Below are 18,346 nucleotides of genomic sequence, written 5' to 3'. Positions count from 1 at the left end.
ATTGTATTTGGCTCATTTAAAATTTTGTTACGGTCAATTTGGGCTTAAACTTTGAAAATAGCCTTTAAAATTTCAATTAAACTTTAAAAATAGACTTTAAAATTTCAATTTATATTTTGCATATGTAGAGTAATACTATAAACATTTTATTAACTATTCATTTTATTATTTTAAAAAGTAAAAATAATAATATTTAATATGAAACTTTTAAAAAAATATATATTTGAACATACGAACTACTATAAAAATTAAAAAAAATTAAACAGGTTTTTAAAATATAATAAAAATTTGATTCAACATTATGAAGAATTAAATTAGTTTTTTTTTCTATTCAGTTCTTGCCCGCACAAGCGTGCGGGTAACTTTCCTAGTTTTTGTTATTTATAGTGTTTTGCAGAAATTTGTACGTTTGTGTATAGCACGGGGTGTAATACTATTACAATATATTTTAAAGGAAAATTGCAGTATATAACCAACAAAAAAATTATAATTCACCCACTAACTATACTAACCATAAAAATATTATATATTCTATATTTTATATATTTGTTATATACATAACCTTCAACCACCCATTACCACCACAAACCCCACCGCCCTATCATCACCACCACTGCCGCCTCTAACCACCACCATCACCGAACTACCGCCGACCGACCACCAGACCACTGCTTACCGGCTACCGGACCATCTTCGACCGACCACCGGACCACCGCCGACCGACCATCGGACCATCGCCGACCGACCACCGCCGACCGACCATCGGACCATCGCCGACTGACCACCGAACCACCGCCACCGGACCACTGCCACCACCACATCTGGTCGTCGGACCACAGCCGCCGCCACCGCTACCACCTCCGGTCACATATTCCGGTCACCTCCTCTGGCCTCCGGTTGCCGGCCGCTGGCCACCGGCCACCACCAAAACTACTGTACTTTTTGGTCATTTTCAATTGACCAATAGTTACTCATCTAATTTAAGTCATTAATTGGCTATATTCTTCATTTATTTTTCTATTTTGGTTATCATACAAATTCACCCTATTTTAAATTATTTTTGGATATTTTGACAATAATAAATTTTTGAAACTGATATATTTCTTTTGGAATATATTATCAGTAAGGCTTGGCTGAACTCCATACGTGTGTAACTTTGCATTAAACTGAACCGGTTCTAAGATTCTGAGGTGTGAGTATTTTGGTTCATATTTTGGTTCTTATTCAAAAACGTTTATTATTTAGCGAGCTAAATATTTGCAGATTTCATAATAATAATTTTATTCGAGTAATTTTCTTTAGATAATATATTATTTATAAATCACTTTTCCTTATTTTGTAACAATAATTATTGGAGTAATTTTCTTTAGATAATTATTTTCTTTAGGTAATGACCTTAGTATTTTAAATGATTTGAGTTTTAATATGATTTGATGATTTTAGAGAAGTTTTTATGATTTATTATAAATTCTTTCAAATCCCACTTAAAATCATAAGATTTTGATTTATGTGTTTTTTATTTTAAAAAATCTTCTAAAATTTTCCAGAATCCTTAATATATTAAAAATTGGATCTTAAACTAGATTTTCAAATCACTAGTTCAATAACATTGAATTTCACAAAACTTTTTAAAATTCATGATTTAATAACATAGGATTTGTTATTTTATATTTATATAAATAACTTAAAATGTTAGATTGAATACTCTCTCTTGTAGATTTTTTACAAATCACCTAAACTACTAGTTTGACTCCTTTTGTAAAATTACCACCCCTAAACTATTAACACATACGCACTTTCTACTATCACTATACTTTCCTTTTGTAAAATTACCACTTACCCCTTAAACTAAACAAACAAACTCTCTTAACTTACCTTTATCGATTCCACCTCTTTTCAGTAGTATTTTATTTTCACATGAACCAACAGTAAAAACACAAAATCAGAAATTTCCCAAACCCTAGATCCCCAATTCTCATCAACCCTAATTTTACAATTCATCAATTTCTAGATCCCCAAATTCCGAAAACCTTGAATCCTACCACTCCTTCCGTTTGTCCCATTTCTTCCATTTGTCCTGTTTTCCGTTCAACTTCCTGCCGTGAAGCTCCTTTGCAAATGGCAGAGACCCGCCGCATTACCCGTATAATTAAACTATCGCCCGATGAACCTTCATCAAGAACTATTGGTGATACTTCTGGAGAGAATCTGCAGAGTGGGATGATCTTCTCCCTCGCCGCCTGTTCGCAACTGACCCGTTATCCCGAAACTAGGCAGAATGTTTACTCACACCCAGATATCCTGACGGCCATTTACAAGGTGCTGAAAGACACTCCCTAATTCGATCAGATTCTTAGTTCAAGTTTGGGGTCTCTATTTATGCTTCAAATTAATTAGTCTCCTATCTCTTGCAAATTACTTCACGCTCTCATATGTAGGCAGGTTTTGTCCAAAAAGAAGTACGAAATGTGGACTGTTTTCGGTGGATACCCTATGAGATTTTCTTTTGTTGAATTTCGTGATGTAACTGGCTTGCCATGTGGTAAATTTTCGGAAGATTACGATCCCGAAGACGAACTTGCTCCCGACTCTGATGGTGAATGTTACTGGGATAAGTTAATTGGGGAATATCGTAAGGCAACTCTAGCTGACGTCCATAATACTTTTGAAGACCCTACTATCAAGGATCATGATCGGAAGCTTCGGCTTGCGCTTCTTCTCATTGTCGATGGTGTACTCATACCTCCAGCCAAACGCATAGACCAACTTGGAAGTATGTTGAGATGCTTGAAGAGATTGACTCCTTCCTAGCATTCCCTTGAGGCAGATAATCATTCTTGAAGACTATTTCAACTGTAAGACCTGATCTTAAATCACAATCCAAACCAGTGGCTAAAAGACTTAAACAGCAGAGAAAGGTTCTTAAAGCAACAGACCGTTGAAGAGTTTCACCGAGAAGATACAACAGAAGTCCTTCTGTTTGCATGGCTTCCCTCTTGCGCTTCAACTGCTCGCATCTCGTAACATATCTGGCTTACTTGATAAGATACAAGGGGTTGGTGACACCTGCACTTTCCTGGAATGGTCTTCAGTTGGCCTACCTAAGAATAATCTACCTCTGATAGACGTCATATTTGTTGAGCATTTTTCAGATGTAAGTTGTTATTTATACATAATTGATCTTTTGTTTACCGTATTCACGTGAATACCCCCACTGCCCAATCTTAACATGTTCTCTATCCACAACCGCAGCTATCTGTTTCTCCGTTTTTGTTTACCGTATTCACATGTTCTCTATCCACAATCTTAACATGTTTATCTAAACGAATTTTAAAAAAACAGCGATCCCCGGTATATGACACTATCAACAAACCTTCTCCCTTAGATGACCAATCAGTACATACCCCATATCTTTCCTCCTTCAACATATACCTTAGTTTGCAAAACTAACACTGTCCATGTGGACACATTTTTTATATACAGGCTGGGATACCACATGATCAAAACCAAGGTAACTCAAATCACCAATTATCTCCACAACCCCAACAGCCTTACACGAGCTTGTCAAATTTGCTACCACAAACATCAACCAAGTTTTTTTGCATCTGTTTATCAACCTCCGGCGTAGTTAACCCTCTATGCTTCTCAGGTTTTTTCCGCCTAGCACTAACCCACCTACTTAACATAGCACGAATGTACTTGAGTAGTTCCATAATATGTCAGGATCTCCCCTTACCTAACACATTGTTCAAAGACTCTGCAATGTTAGATGTCATCAAATTGTAGTGATTCCCTTAGAAATAAGCTCTGCTCCAATGAGCTGCTCTAATTTTATCCAAATACGCAGCACAGTTTGCGTTTTTCACTTTGATTTGTCTATATATCTCTTGATAACATGTTACCTTATAGACAAATGTTGCATTCGTCACAAGTTTTGCAAGTCCTTTATTATGGAACCTCGCATTAACATTCCTCGCAAGATGCACTATGCAAGCTCTATGATGTGCCAACAGGAACATCCTCTTCTTTGTTGTGTATATTGAGCTGTTCCTATCTAAAATTATTGTCAAGCTCTTACTATCCGCAATTATGCGCTCTAACTTCTCAAAAAACCACGACCAAGCTTCGTCGTTCTCATTGTCTACAACAGCTAACGCAAGAGGAAAAACCTGTAAATTAGCATCTTGTCCACTAGCTGTCAAAAGGACACCATTATACTTCCCATTCAGATGAGTCCCATCCACAACAATAACACGCCTAAGCTTCCTAAAACCTTCAATGGATGCCCCGAAAGCCAAAAATATATACAAAAACCTTTCTCTACCATCTTCCACGACTTCAGTTTTAATATCGGTAATAGTCCCCGGATTAGCTACTTTTAAGACATGCAAAAAAACCAGGGAGATCCTCGAAAGACTCATCATCCGAACCAAATATGCCCTCCAAAGCCTTACCCTTCGCCCTCCAACATTTGCTGTAGGGTGCAGCCACCCTCAAATCCTCTAATACCATATGCTGAAGATCCAAAGGGGTGAGACCTTTTGTCAGATCACTGTACTTTGCTTCGTACACAGCTGCATTCACCTTTGATGTCGCTTTTTTCAAGTACTTGTTCCTCGTCTCTATTGGGCATGTGTGTTCAAGATTCGCTTTCCTAATCACATAGTAGCCTGACTCCTTCATTTCACAAGCTAGTACCCTCCAGTCACACCTCTACCGATAACAACTTACTACAAACAATTCTTTCTTGGTCGTCGTTTGAGTAAAATGAAACATGTTCTTAATGGCATATATCGCTAAAGTAAACTGACAATCCTCTTTATTTTCAAAAAGCTTACCCTTATATATACCTTTCCCATCATCCTCAATATCCAAATCCGGTATTTCTTCCCTAACATACTCTGTGTCGTCAAACAAAGGAGGAATATTAAACTCCTCGTCATCAATATCTTCTAGCTTGCGACCATCCACTGCAGGACCACGGCTCTGTCCAGGATTCTCTGTCCATCTGGTTATTGAATATTTTATCTAGTCAACACTAGTCAATGTCGCTCAACACTGGTCAACGCCAAATTCTGGTTAACCAAACAGCAGAGTTAAATGTTTATGGTGTTGTACACATAACCTATGTTTGATTATGTATGTCCTTATGTAATGACAATAGTTCATGTAGTTAACAAGACATTTATATTGTTTGTATGTGTGGTCATGTGTTGGCGTATATTTCAAGTAGCTGGCAATCATTTTTCCTTTTAATTATTGTTAGGTTAAAAAAAAGTTATGGAAAGTATCATTAAAACAGAGATATTTTTTCAGAGACTTTACAAGATTATAGAAAAATTAATTAACAAGATTATAGTATTAAGATTATAGATAGTTATCTAATCCTTTAAAATCTTTCAATTATTTATTTTCTATGATTTTATTGCAGTCATCAAAATTCTTTTGAATTAGAATTCAAAAACACCCCCTAAGTGGGATATAAAGCTAAAGATTAATATTACCAAAGAATAGAATAAAATCTAGCTCTTATTCATTCATTTGATTTGTAAAACAAATCAAAGCCTATATATAAGAGCAACTTTATCTTCATGGATACAACATCTAAACAAAGAGAAAAAAAAAATATACGTCAAGCAATATCTAGTGACACCTCAAAACAATGCAGGACAAGAAACATTTGCATATATTCATTGCCATAGCAATTGTTCTCTTGATTGTGATGGCAGGTAAGTCGACTTACAAACCCAATAAACTGTTTTGTGTTCTATTAGGATATATATATGATGTACATCAATCAGAATAATTACACTATCTTGCTGTTTTTTCGTGAATTTTTAGCATCTAAACATGTTTGACGTAAAAGTATCTAAATATAAACATGAATGAGCTATTAGAAAGTGAAACTTAGACAATTAGTCTAGATAATTCCATGATGGAGAACTAACTTTGAACTAAGGTTTACAAATTAAGTTTGAGTAAAAAAAACAGATATATGAGAGTGGTTTGTAACGTATTATGATGATACATGAATTAAAAGTATACTTCCTTGGAAAACTTCCATTTTGATAAATCATACTACATTTTATATCATTTACAGGTAAAATAAACGCTATTGATGTTCATGATGCTGTTTGTTTTCGGTCAGAGTGTACAAGCGTATGTGATCAGATTTGCTTAAGCAAAGGGTTTAAAAATGGATGGTATTGTGGAACATTTAGACTCCATACTGGATGTTGTTGTCTTAAAGAGAAAGAATTCTACAAAAAAATATCTCCATCAGAAAACTAAATATCTATCTTGATTTTCTTCTTTGTATGAAATTTCTAATGTTATGGTATGAATAAAATTTTACATTATGTGAAGAAACATATCTTATATTTTACCTTTTGGTTTTATAAATGCGCTAGATGCATATAGACTGTGTTAATCGTATCTGGGCATATCAAATTAGAAATGAATAATTATCATTCGATTATCTGAAAAATAGAACTTTGTCAGCAAAGGAATTTACACATAAAAGATTTTAACCATCGACTTAAAAAATTTTGGGAAAAGAAAAGACTTTTTGGAAACTACATCGCGTCTCAACATCATATAAATGTATTTGAATGTTTACGGTTAACACTGGTCAACGTCGGTCAATAGTGGTCAATATTAGATTTTGGCCAACCAAACACCAAAGTTGAATGTTTATGGTGTTGTACACATAACCTATATTTGTTTATGAATCTTCTTATGTAATAACAATATTTTACGTAGTTAACAAGATATTTATATTGTTTGTATGTGTGGTCATGTGTTGGCGTATACTTCAAGTAGGTGACAATCATTTTTCCAATAAATTACCATAACCAAGAGAATTTTTAATTTCATAATCACATAACATATATTTTTCCCACAACTTCTATCGATAGATAATGGGTAAATTTCTTTACAGTAATGGGTACATTGGTGTGTTGGACGTGCAAATGCATAGTCCCACTTCCACTTTTTTAGTTACTTTTTTCTTTGTATTTTAGGGTCTTATTTTAAATATTATAGGCTTTAACTTTTTAAAATTTCAATATAGCACATGGCCCAATAACATTTGAGCCTGACCTGATTGTATGATCTATCTTGTAATAGTGTAATACTAATTCCTAACATAAGTATATGATATAATACTATACTTATGATATAAATATGTTGAAGTATTATATGATATAATTTAAAGAAAACTTGGAAAACCCACTATTTAGGGTAGAGGCATTGTCTAATACCATTTACATCCTCTTCTTATGAGGACAAAATTGTTAAAAAAAACATGAACAGATAAGCAACAAACTTAGAAAAGTATAGAGAGTTGGGAAAGTGGGTGTTTGTGTAAGATGTTTAGTATAAAGTGGGTGTGGATGCTAATAACCCTATGATTTTATACATTTTTCTTCTCAAAATAAAGTTATGAGATAAGCCGAGAGAGGATCTCCTTTTTGATTGCTAATATAAAGAAGGCAAAGAGGGAGGATAATATTTCTGGTATCAAGCTTGCCCGAGATTGTCCCCCTATTTCACATTTGATTTTTGCGGATGATAGTCTGTTTTTCTGTAAAGCAGACAAAGAACGATGTTCAACTGTGATGAATATCATAGGCAACTATGGTAAAGCGTCCAGTCAGAAGGTCAATCTTGATAAATCCTCTATTATGTTTGGCAAAAAAGTACCTTCGAAGATCAAGGATAAGGTAAAATCGGTGATTGGAATTTCCAAGGAAGGAGGTATAGGCTCCTATTTTGAAATATCCGAGAGTCTTGGGGGTTCAAGAAATAAAGTCTTCGGTTATGTTCGAGACAGGCTGGATGATCGGGTTAATGGTTGGACGGCTAAATATTTATCTAAGGGAGGGAAGGAAATTCTACTTAAGTTGGTGGCCTTGGCAATTCCAACACATGTTATGTCATGTTTTAAACTTCCTCAGGGTTTAACGTCAAAGTTAACAAGTGCAATTTTGAACTTCTGGTGGAGTTCTGATGGGAAAGACCGAGGTCTTCACTGAGTGGTCTGGGAAAAATGTGTAGAGATAAAACTGATGGAGTTTTGGGGTTTCATGACCTGGATAAATTCACTGATGCGTTGTTGGCTAAGCAGTATTGGCATTTAATTCATTTTCCGGATTCTTTATTTGATCGGGTGTTTAGAGGTCGATATTTTAGAAACAAGCATCCATTGATGGCAAAGAAACCATAATCTCCCTCGTTTGGGTGGAAAAGTATTTTCTCCACTCGATGGACGTTAGGGTTAGGGTGTAATACTTTGGTTTGACGAGATTCTAGAATCTCTAACCAACATTCCCGACCTGCAAATGGTAGGAGCCGATAATTACATCCAAATTTAATGGTTAATCACTTGATTAACCCGCTAACTAAAGATTGGCATTTACCTATTCTCCAGGTGTTTATGGATCAGGAGGATATCCAAATTATAAGGAGTTTGCTTGGTAGCAAATCATTTAAGGCAGACCGGTTGGTTTGGCATTATAAGAAATCTGGAGCGTACTAAGTTAAGTTGGGATATAAGTTAGCTCAAGCCATGACAGCTGAAATCGAGTACGGGCCCAGTTGTACTGCCCTGAAGACTCAGTCTTGGAACCTTCGGGTCCCATCAAAAATTAAACATTTTTCTGGCAAATAGCGTCTTGTTCCCTCCTAGTGACGGCGCGTTTAGCTTCTCGGGGATTTCAGTGTGACACATTGTGTAAAAGATGTGATTTTGTAACAGAAACTATTAATAACACTTTCTTTGAGTGTCCTTATTCCCATCAAATATGGGATTAGGTCTTGGTTGGTTTGTCTTCAGGCAATTTCCCATATGATTCTGTGTATTCAAATTTAGGTTTTATTTTTGGCAATGGGACATCCCTTATGGCTTTAGGAGCCACTCATCATTCGATACCTTGGCTTGTTTAGTTTTTATGGAAGGATAGGAATAAGAAAGTTTTTCAAGGGATACAGTCAGAGCCAGTAGTATTATTAATCAGGCTATAGGTGAACAATTATTGTGGAAGCAGGCCCAATTAATCTCAAGGGTTATCTCAGGTTCTCCGGAACCCTTGCATACCCGTAGCCAATTATTCGCTACCAAGTTGATGGTTCTTGGAAATCACCAGAAGCTAATTCAGGTCCGGGCTGGTGGTGCGGTAATTGTGAAGATCAGACTTTAGTGTTGGGTGCAAGATGCCAAAGACAAAATTCTTCCCCTCTTCATTCGGATCTAGAAGCTCTGTTATGGGCTTTGGAGTGTTTGCTTTCCAGAGGAGTTGATTGTCAGCAATTTGAGACGGGTTCTGCAGAGCTAGTTGCGATGGTGCAAGCCCTAGAGGAGTTGTCGGTTTTCTCTATGCTGCTTGATGAGTTACAGGCACTTAGTGTCTCCTTGCCTCCTTTTACTCTCTTGAAGATTCCTCGGACGTCTAATTTGAATGCTGTTTGTTTAGCTCGTTCTTCTAGATCGTTATTGTCGGAAACTACTTTTGTAAACAACTTTCCTCCGGTTTGACTAGTGTTAACCGGCGTTGACCAGTGTTGACCAGAAAAAATATTCAAAAAAAATATTTTTTTCTTTTTTCTTAAAAATAATATTTTTTTTTGTTTTTATGTATTTTTGATAAATAAATAAAAACAGAAATGATTTGTATAATTTTCAAAAAAAAAATATAACAACGAGAAATTACAAGAAAATTATATACCAAAAAAATAAAAAAATATATGACAAACAATATTTGTGGTATATCTATTAACTAATTTTGTTAACATAAAAAATATAATAAAACTATACCACCAAAATATTATGTGTAGTAGATTTTTTTCATAAAAATATAACAACTATATAGCTTTTTCTTTTAAAAATCATTTTTATTTTGTATTTTCAAAGGTGAGGGTTCTAAATATTATTTTTCTTTTTACTTATTTATAAGATTATGTCATTTAAAATATATCCAAGACAATGCCAACTATTTCTTTGATTTTACAAAATCAACTTTTGTTTTTCAATTATCTTTTAGATATATGTCTTTCATGTAAATAAATAGAATTTTCATTATTTTCTTCCTTTCTTTTTCTTATTAAAAACAAAGAAATAGTTGGCAATGTCTTGTATATATTTCAAATGACATAATATTATAAATAAGTAAAAATAAAATAAAATATTTAAAACCCCCCACCTTTGAAAATACAAAATAAAAAATGATTTTTAAAAGGAAAGGTATATATTTGTCATAGTTTTATGAAAAAAACTACTACACATAAAATTTTGGTGGTAGAGTTTTATTATATTATTTTTGGTATATTTTTTGTATTAACAAAATTTGTTACTAGATATACCACAAATTTTGTTTATCATACAATTTTTAATCATTTTTTGGTATATAATTTTCTTGTATTTTTTTGTTGTTAGAAATTTTTTTTGTAAATTATACAAATCATTCATCTTTTTATGTAATGACAATAGTTCATGTAGCTAACAAGACATTTATATTGTTTGTATGTGTGGTCATGTGTTGGCGTATATTTCAAGTAGCTGGCAATCATTTTTCCTTTTAATTATCGTTAGGTTAAAAAAAAAAGTTATGGAAAGTATCATTAAAACAGAGAGATTGTTTCAGAGACTTTACAAGATTATAGAAAAATTAATTAACAAGATTATAGAATTAAGATTATAGATAGTTATCTAATCCTTTAAAATCTTTCAATTATTTATTTTCTATGATTTTATTGCAGTCATCAAAATTCTTTTGAATTAGAATTCAAAAACACCCCCCCCCCCTAAGTGGGATATAAAGCTAAAGATTAATATTACCAAAGCCTATATATAAGAGCAACTTTATCTTCATGGATACAACATCTAAACAAAGAGAAAGAAATATACATCAAGCAATATCTATTGACACCTCAAAACAATGCAGGACAAGAAACATTTACATATATTCATTGCCATAGCAATTGTTCTCTTGATTGTGATGGCAGGTAAGTCGACTTACAAACCCATTAAACTGTTTTGAGTTCTATTAGGATATATATATATATATATATATATATGATGTACATCAATCAGAATAAATACACCATCTTGCTATTTTTTCGTGAATTTTAAAGCGTCTAAACATGTTTGACGTAAAGCTATCTAAATATAAACATGAATGAGCTATTAGAAAGTGAAACTTAGACAATTAGTCTAGATAATTCCATGATGGAGAACTAACTTTGAACTAAGGTTTACAAATTAAGTTTGAGTAAAAAAACCGGATATATGAGAGTGGTTTGTAACGTATTATGATGATACATGAATTAAAAGTATACTTCCTTGGAAAACTTCCATTTTGATCAATCATACTACATTATATATCTTTTACAGGTAAAATAAACGCTATTGATGTTCATGATGCTGTTTGTTTTCGGTCAGAGTGTACAAGCGTATGTGATCAGATTTGCTTAAGCAAAGGGTTTAAAAATGGATGGTATTGTGGAACATTTAGACTCCATACTGGATGTTGTTGTCTTAAAGAGAAAGAACTCTACAAAAAATATCTCCATCAGAAAACTAAATATCTATCTTGACTTTCTTCTTTGTATGAAATTTCTAATGTTATGGTATTAATAAAATTATACATTATGTGAAGAAACATATCTTATATTTTATCTTTTGGTTTTATAAATGCGCTAGATGCATATAGACTGTGTTAATCGTAGCTGGGCATATCAAATTAGAAATGAATAATTATCATTTGATTATCTGAATAATAGAACTTTGTCAGCAAAGGAATTTACACATAAAAGATTTTAACCATCGACTTAAAAAATTTTGGGAAAAGAAAAGACTTTTTGGAAACTACATCGCGCCTCAACATCATATAAATGTATTTGAATGTTTACGGTTAACATTGGTCAACATCGGTCAATAGTGGTCAATATCGGATTTTGGCCAACCAAACACCAGAGTTGAATGTTTATGGTGTTGTACACATAACCTATATTTGTTTATGAATCTTCTTATGTAATAACAATATTTTACGTAGTTAACAAGATATTTATATTGTTTGTATGTGTGGTCATGTGTTGGCGTATACTTCAAGTAGGTGACAATCATTTTTCCAATAAATTACCATAACCAAGAGAATTTTTAATTTCATAATCACATAACATATATTTTTCCCACAACTTCTACTGATAGATAATGGATAAATTTCTTTACAGTAATGGGTGCATTGGTGTGTTGGACGTGCAAATGCATAGTCCCACTTCCACTTTTTTAGTTACTTTTTTCTTTGCATTTTAGGGTCTTATTTTAAATATTATAGGCTATAACTTTTTAAAATTTCAATATAGCAAATGGCCCAATAATATTTGAGCCTGACCTGATTGTATGATCTATCTTGTAATAGTGTAATACTAATTCCTAACATAAGTATATGATATAATATACTATACTTATGATATAAATATGTTGAAGTATTATATGATATAATTTGAAGAAAACTTGGAAAACCCACTATTTAGGGTAGAGGCATTGTCTAATACCATTTACATCCTCTTCTTATGAGGACAAAATTGTAAAAAAAACATGAACACATAATTAACAAACTTAGAAAAGTATAGAGAATTGGGAAAGTGGGTGTTTGTGTAAGAAGATGTTTAGTATAAAGTGGGTGTGGATGCTAATAACCCTATGATTTTATACATTTTTCTTCTCAAAATAAAGTTATGAGATAAGCCGAGAGAGGATCTCCTTTTTGATTGCTAATATAAAGAAGGCAAAGAGGGAGGATAATATTTCTGGTATCAAGGTTGCCCGAGATTGTCCCCCAATTTCACATTTGATTTTTGCGGATGATAGTCTGTTTTTCTGTAAAGCAGACAAAGAACAATGTTCAACGGTGAAGAATATCATAGGCAACTATGGTAAAGCGTCCAGTCAGGAGGTCAATCTTGATAAATCCTCTATTATGTTTATCAAAAAAGTACCTTCGAAGATCAAGGATAAGGTAAAATCAGTGATTTGTATTTCCAAGGAAGGGGGTATGGGCTCCTATTTGGAAATATCCGAGAGTCTTGGGGGTTCAAGAAATAAAGCCTTCGGTTATGTTCGAGACAGGCTGGATGATCGGGTTAATGGTTGGACGGCTAAATACTTATCTAAGGGAGGGAAGGAAATTCTACTTAAGTTGGTGGCCTTGGCCCTTCCAACACATGTTATGTCATGTTTTAAACTTCCTTAGGGTTTAACGTCAAAGTTAACAAGTGCAATTTTGAACTTCTGGTGGAGTTCTGATGGGAAAGACCGAGGTCTTCACTGAGTGGTCTGGGAAAAATGTGTAGAGATAAAACTGATGGATTTTTGGGGTTTCATGACCTGGATAAATTCATTGATGCATTGTTGGCTAAGCAGTATTGGCGTTTAATTCAATTTCCGAATTCATTATTTGATCGGGTGTTTAGATGTCGATATTTTAGAAACAAGCATCCATTGATGGCAAAGAAACCATACTCTCCCTCGTTTGGGTGGAAAAGTATTTTCTCCACTCAATGGAAGTTAGGGTTAGGGTGTAATACTTCGGTTTGACGCGATTCTTGAATCTCTAACCAACATCCCTGACCTGCAAATGGTAGGGGCCGATAATTACATCCAAATTTAATGGTTAATCAAGTGATTAACCCGCTGACTAAAGAGTGGCATTTACCTATTCTCCAAGTGTTTATGGATCAGGAGGATATCCAAATTATAAGGAGTTTGCTTGGTAGCAAATCATTTAAGGCAGACCGGTTGGTTTGGCATTATAAGAAATCTGGAGTGTACTCAGTTAAGTTGGGATATAAGTTAGCTCAAGCCATGACGGCTGAAATCGAGTACGATCCCAATTGTACTGCCCTGAAGATTCAGTCTTGGAACCTTCGGGTCCCACCAAAAATTAAACATTTTTTTTGCAAATAGCGTCTTGTTCTCTCCCAGTGACGGCGCGTTTAGCTTCTCGGGGATTTCAGTGTGACACATTGTGTAAAAGATGTGATTTTGTGACAGAAAATATTAGTAACACTTTCATTGAGTGTCCTTATTCCCATCAAATATGGGATTAGGTCTTGGTTGGATTGCCTTCAGGCAATTTCCCATATGATTCTTTGTATTCAAATTTAGGTTTTATTTTTGGCAATGGGACATTTCTTATGGATTTAGGAGCCACTCATCATTCGATACCTTGGCTTGTTTTGTTTTTATGGAAGGATAGGAATAAGAAAGTTTTTCAAGGGATACAGTGAGAGCCAATAGTATTATTAATCAGGCTATAGGTGAACAATTATTGTGGGAGCAGGCCCAATTAGTCTCAAGGGTTATCTCAGGTTCTCCGGAACCCTTGCATACCCCGTAGCCAATTATTCGCTGCCAAGTTGATGGTTCTTGGAAATCACCAGAACCTAATTCAGGTCTGGGCTGGTGTGCGGTAATTGTGAGGATCAGACTTTAGTGTTGCGTGCAAGATGCCAAAGACAAAATTCTTCCCCTCTTCATTCGGATCTAGAAGCTCTGTTATGGGCTTTGGAGTGTATGCTTTCCAGAGGAGTTGACTGTCAGCAATTTGAGACGGGTCCTGCAGAGCTAGTTGCGATGGTTCAAGCCCTAGAGGAGTTGCCGGTTTTCTCTACGCTGCTTGATGAGTTACAGGCACTTAGTATCTCCTTGCCTCCTTTCACTCTCTCCAAGATTCCTCGGACGTCTAATGTGAAGGCTGTTTATTTAGCTCGTTCTTTTAGATCGTTATTGACGGAAACTACTTTTGTAAACAACTTTCCTCCGGTTTGACTAGTGTTAACCAGCGTTGACCATTGTTGACCAGAAAAAACATTCAAAAAAATAATATTTTTTTCTTTTTTTCTTAAAAATAATATTTCTTTTTGTTTTAATATATTTTTGATAAATAAATAAAAAAAACTAAATGATTTGTATAATTTACAAAAACAAAATATAACAACAAAAATTTACAAGAAAATTATATACCAAAAAAAATAAAAAAATATATGACAAACAAAATTTGCGGTATATCTATTAACTAATTTTGTTAACATAGAAAATACGCCAAAAATAATATAATAAAACTATACCACCAAAATTTTATGTGTAGTAGATTTTTTCATAATAATATAACAAATATATACCTTTTCCTTTTAAAAATTATTTTTTATTTTGTATTTTCAAAGGTGGGGGTTTTAAAATTTTTTTTTCTTTTTACTTATTTATAAGATTATGTCATTTGAAATATATCCAAGACAATGCCAACTATTTCTTTGATTTTACTAAATCAACTTTTGTTTTTCAATTATCTTTTAGATATATGTCTTTTATGTAAATAAATAGAATTTTCATTATTTTCTTCCTTTCTTTTTCTTATTAAAAACAAAGAAATAGTTGGCAATGTCTTGGATATATTTCAAATGACATAATCTTATAAATAATTAAAAATAACAAAAATATTTAAAACCCCCCATCTTTGAAAATACAAAATAAAAAATGATTTTTAAAAGGAAAGGTATATATTTGTTATAGTTTAATGAAAAAAATCTACTACACATAAAATTTTGGTGGTAGAGTTTCATTATATTATTTTTGGTATATTTTTTTTATTAACAAAATTTGTTACTAGATATACCACAAATTTTGTTTATCATACAATTTTTAATCTTTTTTGGTATGTAATTTTCTTGTATTTTTTTTTGTTTTTAGAATTTTTTTTGTAAATTATACAAATCATTCATCTTATTATTTTTTTTCTCAAAAATACATAAAAGCAAAAAAAAAAAATATTATTTTTAGGAAAAAATATATATATATATATATATATATATATTATTGAATATTTTATCTGGTCAACACTAGTCAATGTCGCTCAACACTGGTCAACGCCAAATTCTGGTTAACCAAACAGCAGAGTTAAATGTTTATGGTGTTGTACACATAACCTATGTTTGATTATGTATGTCCTTATGTAATGACAATAGTTCATGTAGTTAACAAGACATTTATATTGTTTGTATGTGTGGTCATGTGCTGGCGTATATTTCAAGTAGCTGGCAATCATTTTTCCTTTTAATTATTGTTAGTTTAAAAAAAAAGTTATGGAAAGTATCATTAAAACAGAGAGATTTTTTCAGAGACTTTACAAGATTATAGAAAAATTAATTAACAAGATTATAGAATTAAGATTATAGATAGTTATCTAATCCTTTAAAACTTTCAATTATTTATTTTCTATGATTTTATTGCAGTCATCAAAATTCTTTTGAATTAGAATTCAAAAACACCCCCTAAGTGGGATATAAAGCTAAAGATTAATATTACCAAAGAATAGAATAAAATCTAGCTCTTATTCATTCATTTGATTTGTAAAAAAAATCAAAGCCTATATATAAGAGCAACTTTATCTTCATGGATACAACATCTAAACAAAGAGAAAAAAAAAATATACGTCGAGCAATATCTAGTGACACCTCAAAACAATGCAGGACAAGAAACATTTGCATATATTCATTGCCATAGCAATTGTTCTCTTGATTGTGATGGCAGGTAAGTTGACTTACAAACCCAATAAACTGTTTTGAGTTCTATTAGGATATATATATGATGTACATCAATCAGAATAATTACACCATCTTGCTGTTTTTTCGTGAATTTTTAGCGTCTAAACATGTTTGACGTAAAACTATCTAAATATAAACATGAATGAGCTATTAGAAAGTGAAACTTAGACAATTAGTCTAGATAATTCCATGATGGAGAACTAACTTTGAACTAAGGTTTACAAATTAAGTTTGAGTAAAAAAAACAGATATATGAGAGTGGTTTGTAACGTATTATGATGATACATGAATTAAAAGTATACTTCCTTGGAAAACTTCCATTTTGATCAATCATACTACATTTTATATCTTTTACAGGTAAAATAAACGCTATTGATGTTCATGATGCTGTTTGTTTTCGGTCAGAGTGTACAAGCGTATGTGATCAGATTTGCTTAAGCAAAGGGTTTAAAAATGGATGGTATTGTGGAACATTTAGACTCCATACTGGATGTTGTTGTCTTAAAGAGAAAGAATTCTACAAAAAAATATCTCCATCAGAAAACTAAATATCTATCTTGATTTTCTTCTTTGTATGAAATTTCTAATGTTATGGTATGAATAAAATTTTACATTATGTGAAGAAACATATCTTATATTTTACCTTTTGGTTTTATAAATGCGCTAGATGCATATAGACTGTGTTAACCGTATCTGGGCATATCAAATTAGAAATGAATAATTATCATTCGATTATCTGAAAAATAGAACTTTGTCAGCAAAGGAATTTACACATAAAAGATTTTAACCATCGACTTAAAAAATTTTGGGAAAAGAAAAGACTTTTTGGAAACTACATCGCGTCTCAACATCATATAAATGTATTTGAATGTTTACGGTTAACACTGGTCAACGTCGGTCAATAGTGGTCAATATCAGATTTTGGCCAACCAAACACCAGAGTTGAATGTTTATGGTGTTGTACACATAACCTATATTTGTTTATGAATCTTCTTATGTAATAACAATATTTTACGTAGTTAACAAGATATTTATATTGTTTGTATGTGTGGTCATGTGTTGGCGTATACTTCAAGTAGGTGACAATCATTTTTCCAATAAATTACCATAACCAAGAGAATTTTTAATTTCATAATCACATAACATATATTTTTCCCACAACTTCTATCGATAGATAATGGGTAAATTTCTTTACAGTAATGGGTACATTGGTGTGTTGGACGTGCAAATGCATAGTCCCACTTCCACTTTTTTAGTTACTTTTTTCTTTGTATTTTAGGGTCTTATTTTAAATATTATAGGCTTTAACTTTTTAAAATTTCAATATAGCACATGGCCCAATAACATTTGAGCCTGACCTGATTGTATGATCTATCTTGTAATAGTGTAATACTAATTCCTAACATAAGTATATGATATAATACTATACTTATGATATAAATATGTTGAAGTATTATATGATATAATTTAAAGAAAACTTGGAAAACCCACTATTTAGGGTAGAGGCATTGTCTAATACCATTTACATCCTCTTCTTATGAGGACAAAATTGTTAAAAAAAACATGAACAGATAAGCAACAAACTTAGAAAAGTATAGAGAGTTGGGAAAGTGGGTGTTTGTGTAAGATGTTTAGTATAAAGTGGGTGTGGATGCTAATAACTGAAACAACCCGACCCTTTTTGATGTGATCCGCGGACACGGCTATGGATCGATGGAGGAGTGTATCTTCGGTCAAGTCAGAATCG

The 18,346-nt window shown here is 32.8% G+C and overlaps 4 protein-coding genes across 4 annotated transcripts; 3 read left to right on the top strand and 1 right to left on the bottom strand.

Annotated features, from left to right (window-relative positions):
• Positions 3,795 to 5,169, bottom strand: LOC104751359. Its single transcript, XM_010473289.1, has 4 exons — positions 5,126 to 5,169; positions 4,851 to 5,008; positions 4,398 to 4,691; positions 3,795 to 4,273 (listed from the first exon to the last, which is right to left on the bottom strand). The coding sequence occupies exons 1-4, from the start codon at positions 5,167 to 5,169 to the stop codon at positions 3,795 to 3,797; spliced, it is 975 nt and encodes a 324-aa protein (XP_010471591.1).
• Positions 5,614 to 6,399, top strand: LOC109127637 (defensin-like protein 76). Its single transcript, XM_019232673.1, has 2 exons — positions 5,614 to 5,729; positions 6,101 to 6,399. Exons 1-2 carry the CDS (start codon positions 5,663 to 5,665, stop codon positions 6,289 to 6,291), a joined length of 258 nt encoding a protein of 85 aa, XP_019088218.1. The 5' UTR covers positions 5,614 to 5,662; the 3' UTR covers positions 6,292 to 6,399.
• LOC109127656 (defensin-like protein 76) lies at positions 10,935 to 11,579 on the top strand. The gene is given in 3 exon segments (XM_019232812.1): positions 10,935 to 11,001; positions 11,390 to 11,548; positions 11,551 to 11,579. Coding segments are annotated over 3 exon segments (255 nt in total).
• On the top strand, positions 16,472 to 17,217 carry LOC109127641 (defensin-like protein 76). Its single transcript, XM_019232692.1, has 2 exons — positions 16,472 to 16,585; positions 16,957 to 17,217. The coding sequence occupies exons 1-2, from the start codon at positions 16,519 to 16,521 to the stop codon at positions 17,145 to 17,147; spliced, it is 258 nt and encodes an 85-aa protein (XP_019088237.1). The 5' UTR covers positions 16,472 to 16,518; the 3' UTR covers positions 17,148 to 17,217.

This window comes from Camelina sativa, chromosome 2 (genome assembly GCF_000633955.1).
Source record: "Camelina sativa cultivar DH55 chromosome 2, Cs, whole genome shotgun sequence".
In the NCBI taxonomy this organism is placed as follows: domain Eukaryota; kingdom Viridiplantae; phylum Streptophyta; class Magnoliopsida; order Brassicales; family Brassicaceae; genus Camelina; species Camelina sativa.
The sequence above is the reverse complement of the archived record's forward strand: the minus strand, read 5'-3'. Positions and strand labels throughout refer to the sequence as shown.

Bases quoted from the DNA above. Each gene is read 5' to 3' on its own strand.
- LOC104751359 (XM_010473289.1), bottom strand. From the start codon at position 5,169: ATGAACTATTGTCATTACATAAGGACATACATAATCAAACATAG. The intron at 5,009-5,125 runs GTTATGTGTACA...TTCAATAACCAG, and splicing joins ACATACATAATCAAACATAG to ATGGACAGAGAATCCTGGAC. The intron at 4,692-4,850 runs GTATATATAAGG...GGAGGGTACTAG, and splicing joins TATTGAGGATGATGGGAAAG to CTTGTGAAATGAAGGAGTCA.
- LOC109127641 (XM_019232692.1), top strand. From the start codon at position 16,519: ATGCAGGACAAGAAACATTTGCATATATTCATTGCCATAGCAATTGTT. The intron at 16,586-16,956 runs GTAAGTTGACTT...TATCTTTTACAG, and splicing joins TCTCTTGATTGTGATGGCAG to GTAAAATAAACGCTATTGAT.
- LOC109127637 (XM_019232673.1), top strand. From the start codon at position 5,663: ATGCAGGACAAGAAACATTTGCATATATTCATTGCCATAGCAATTGTT. The intron at 5,730-6,100 runs GTAAGTCGACTT...TATCATTTACAG, and splicing joins TCTCTTGATTGTGATGGCAG to GTAAAATAAACGCTATTGAT.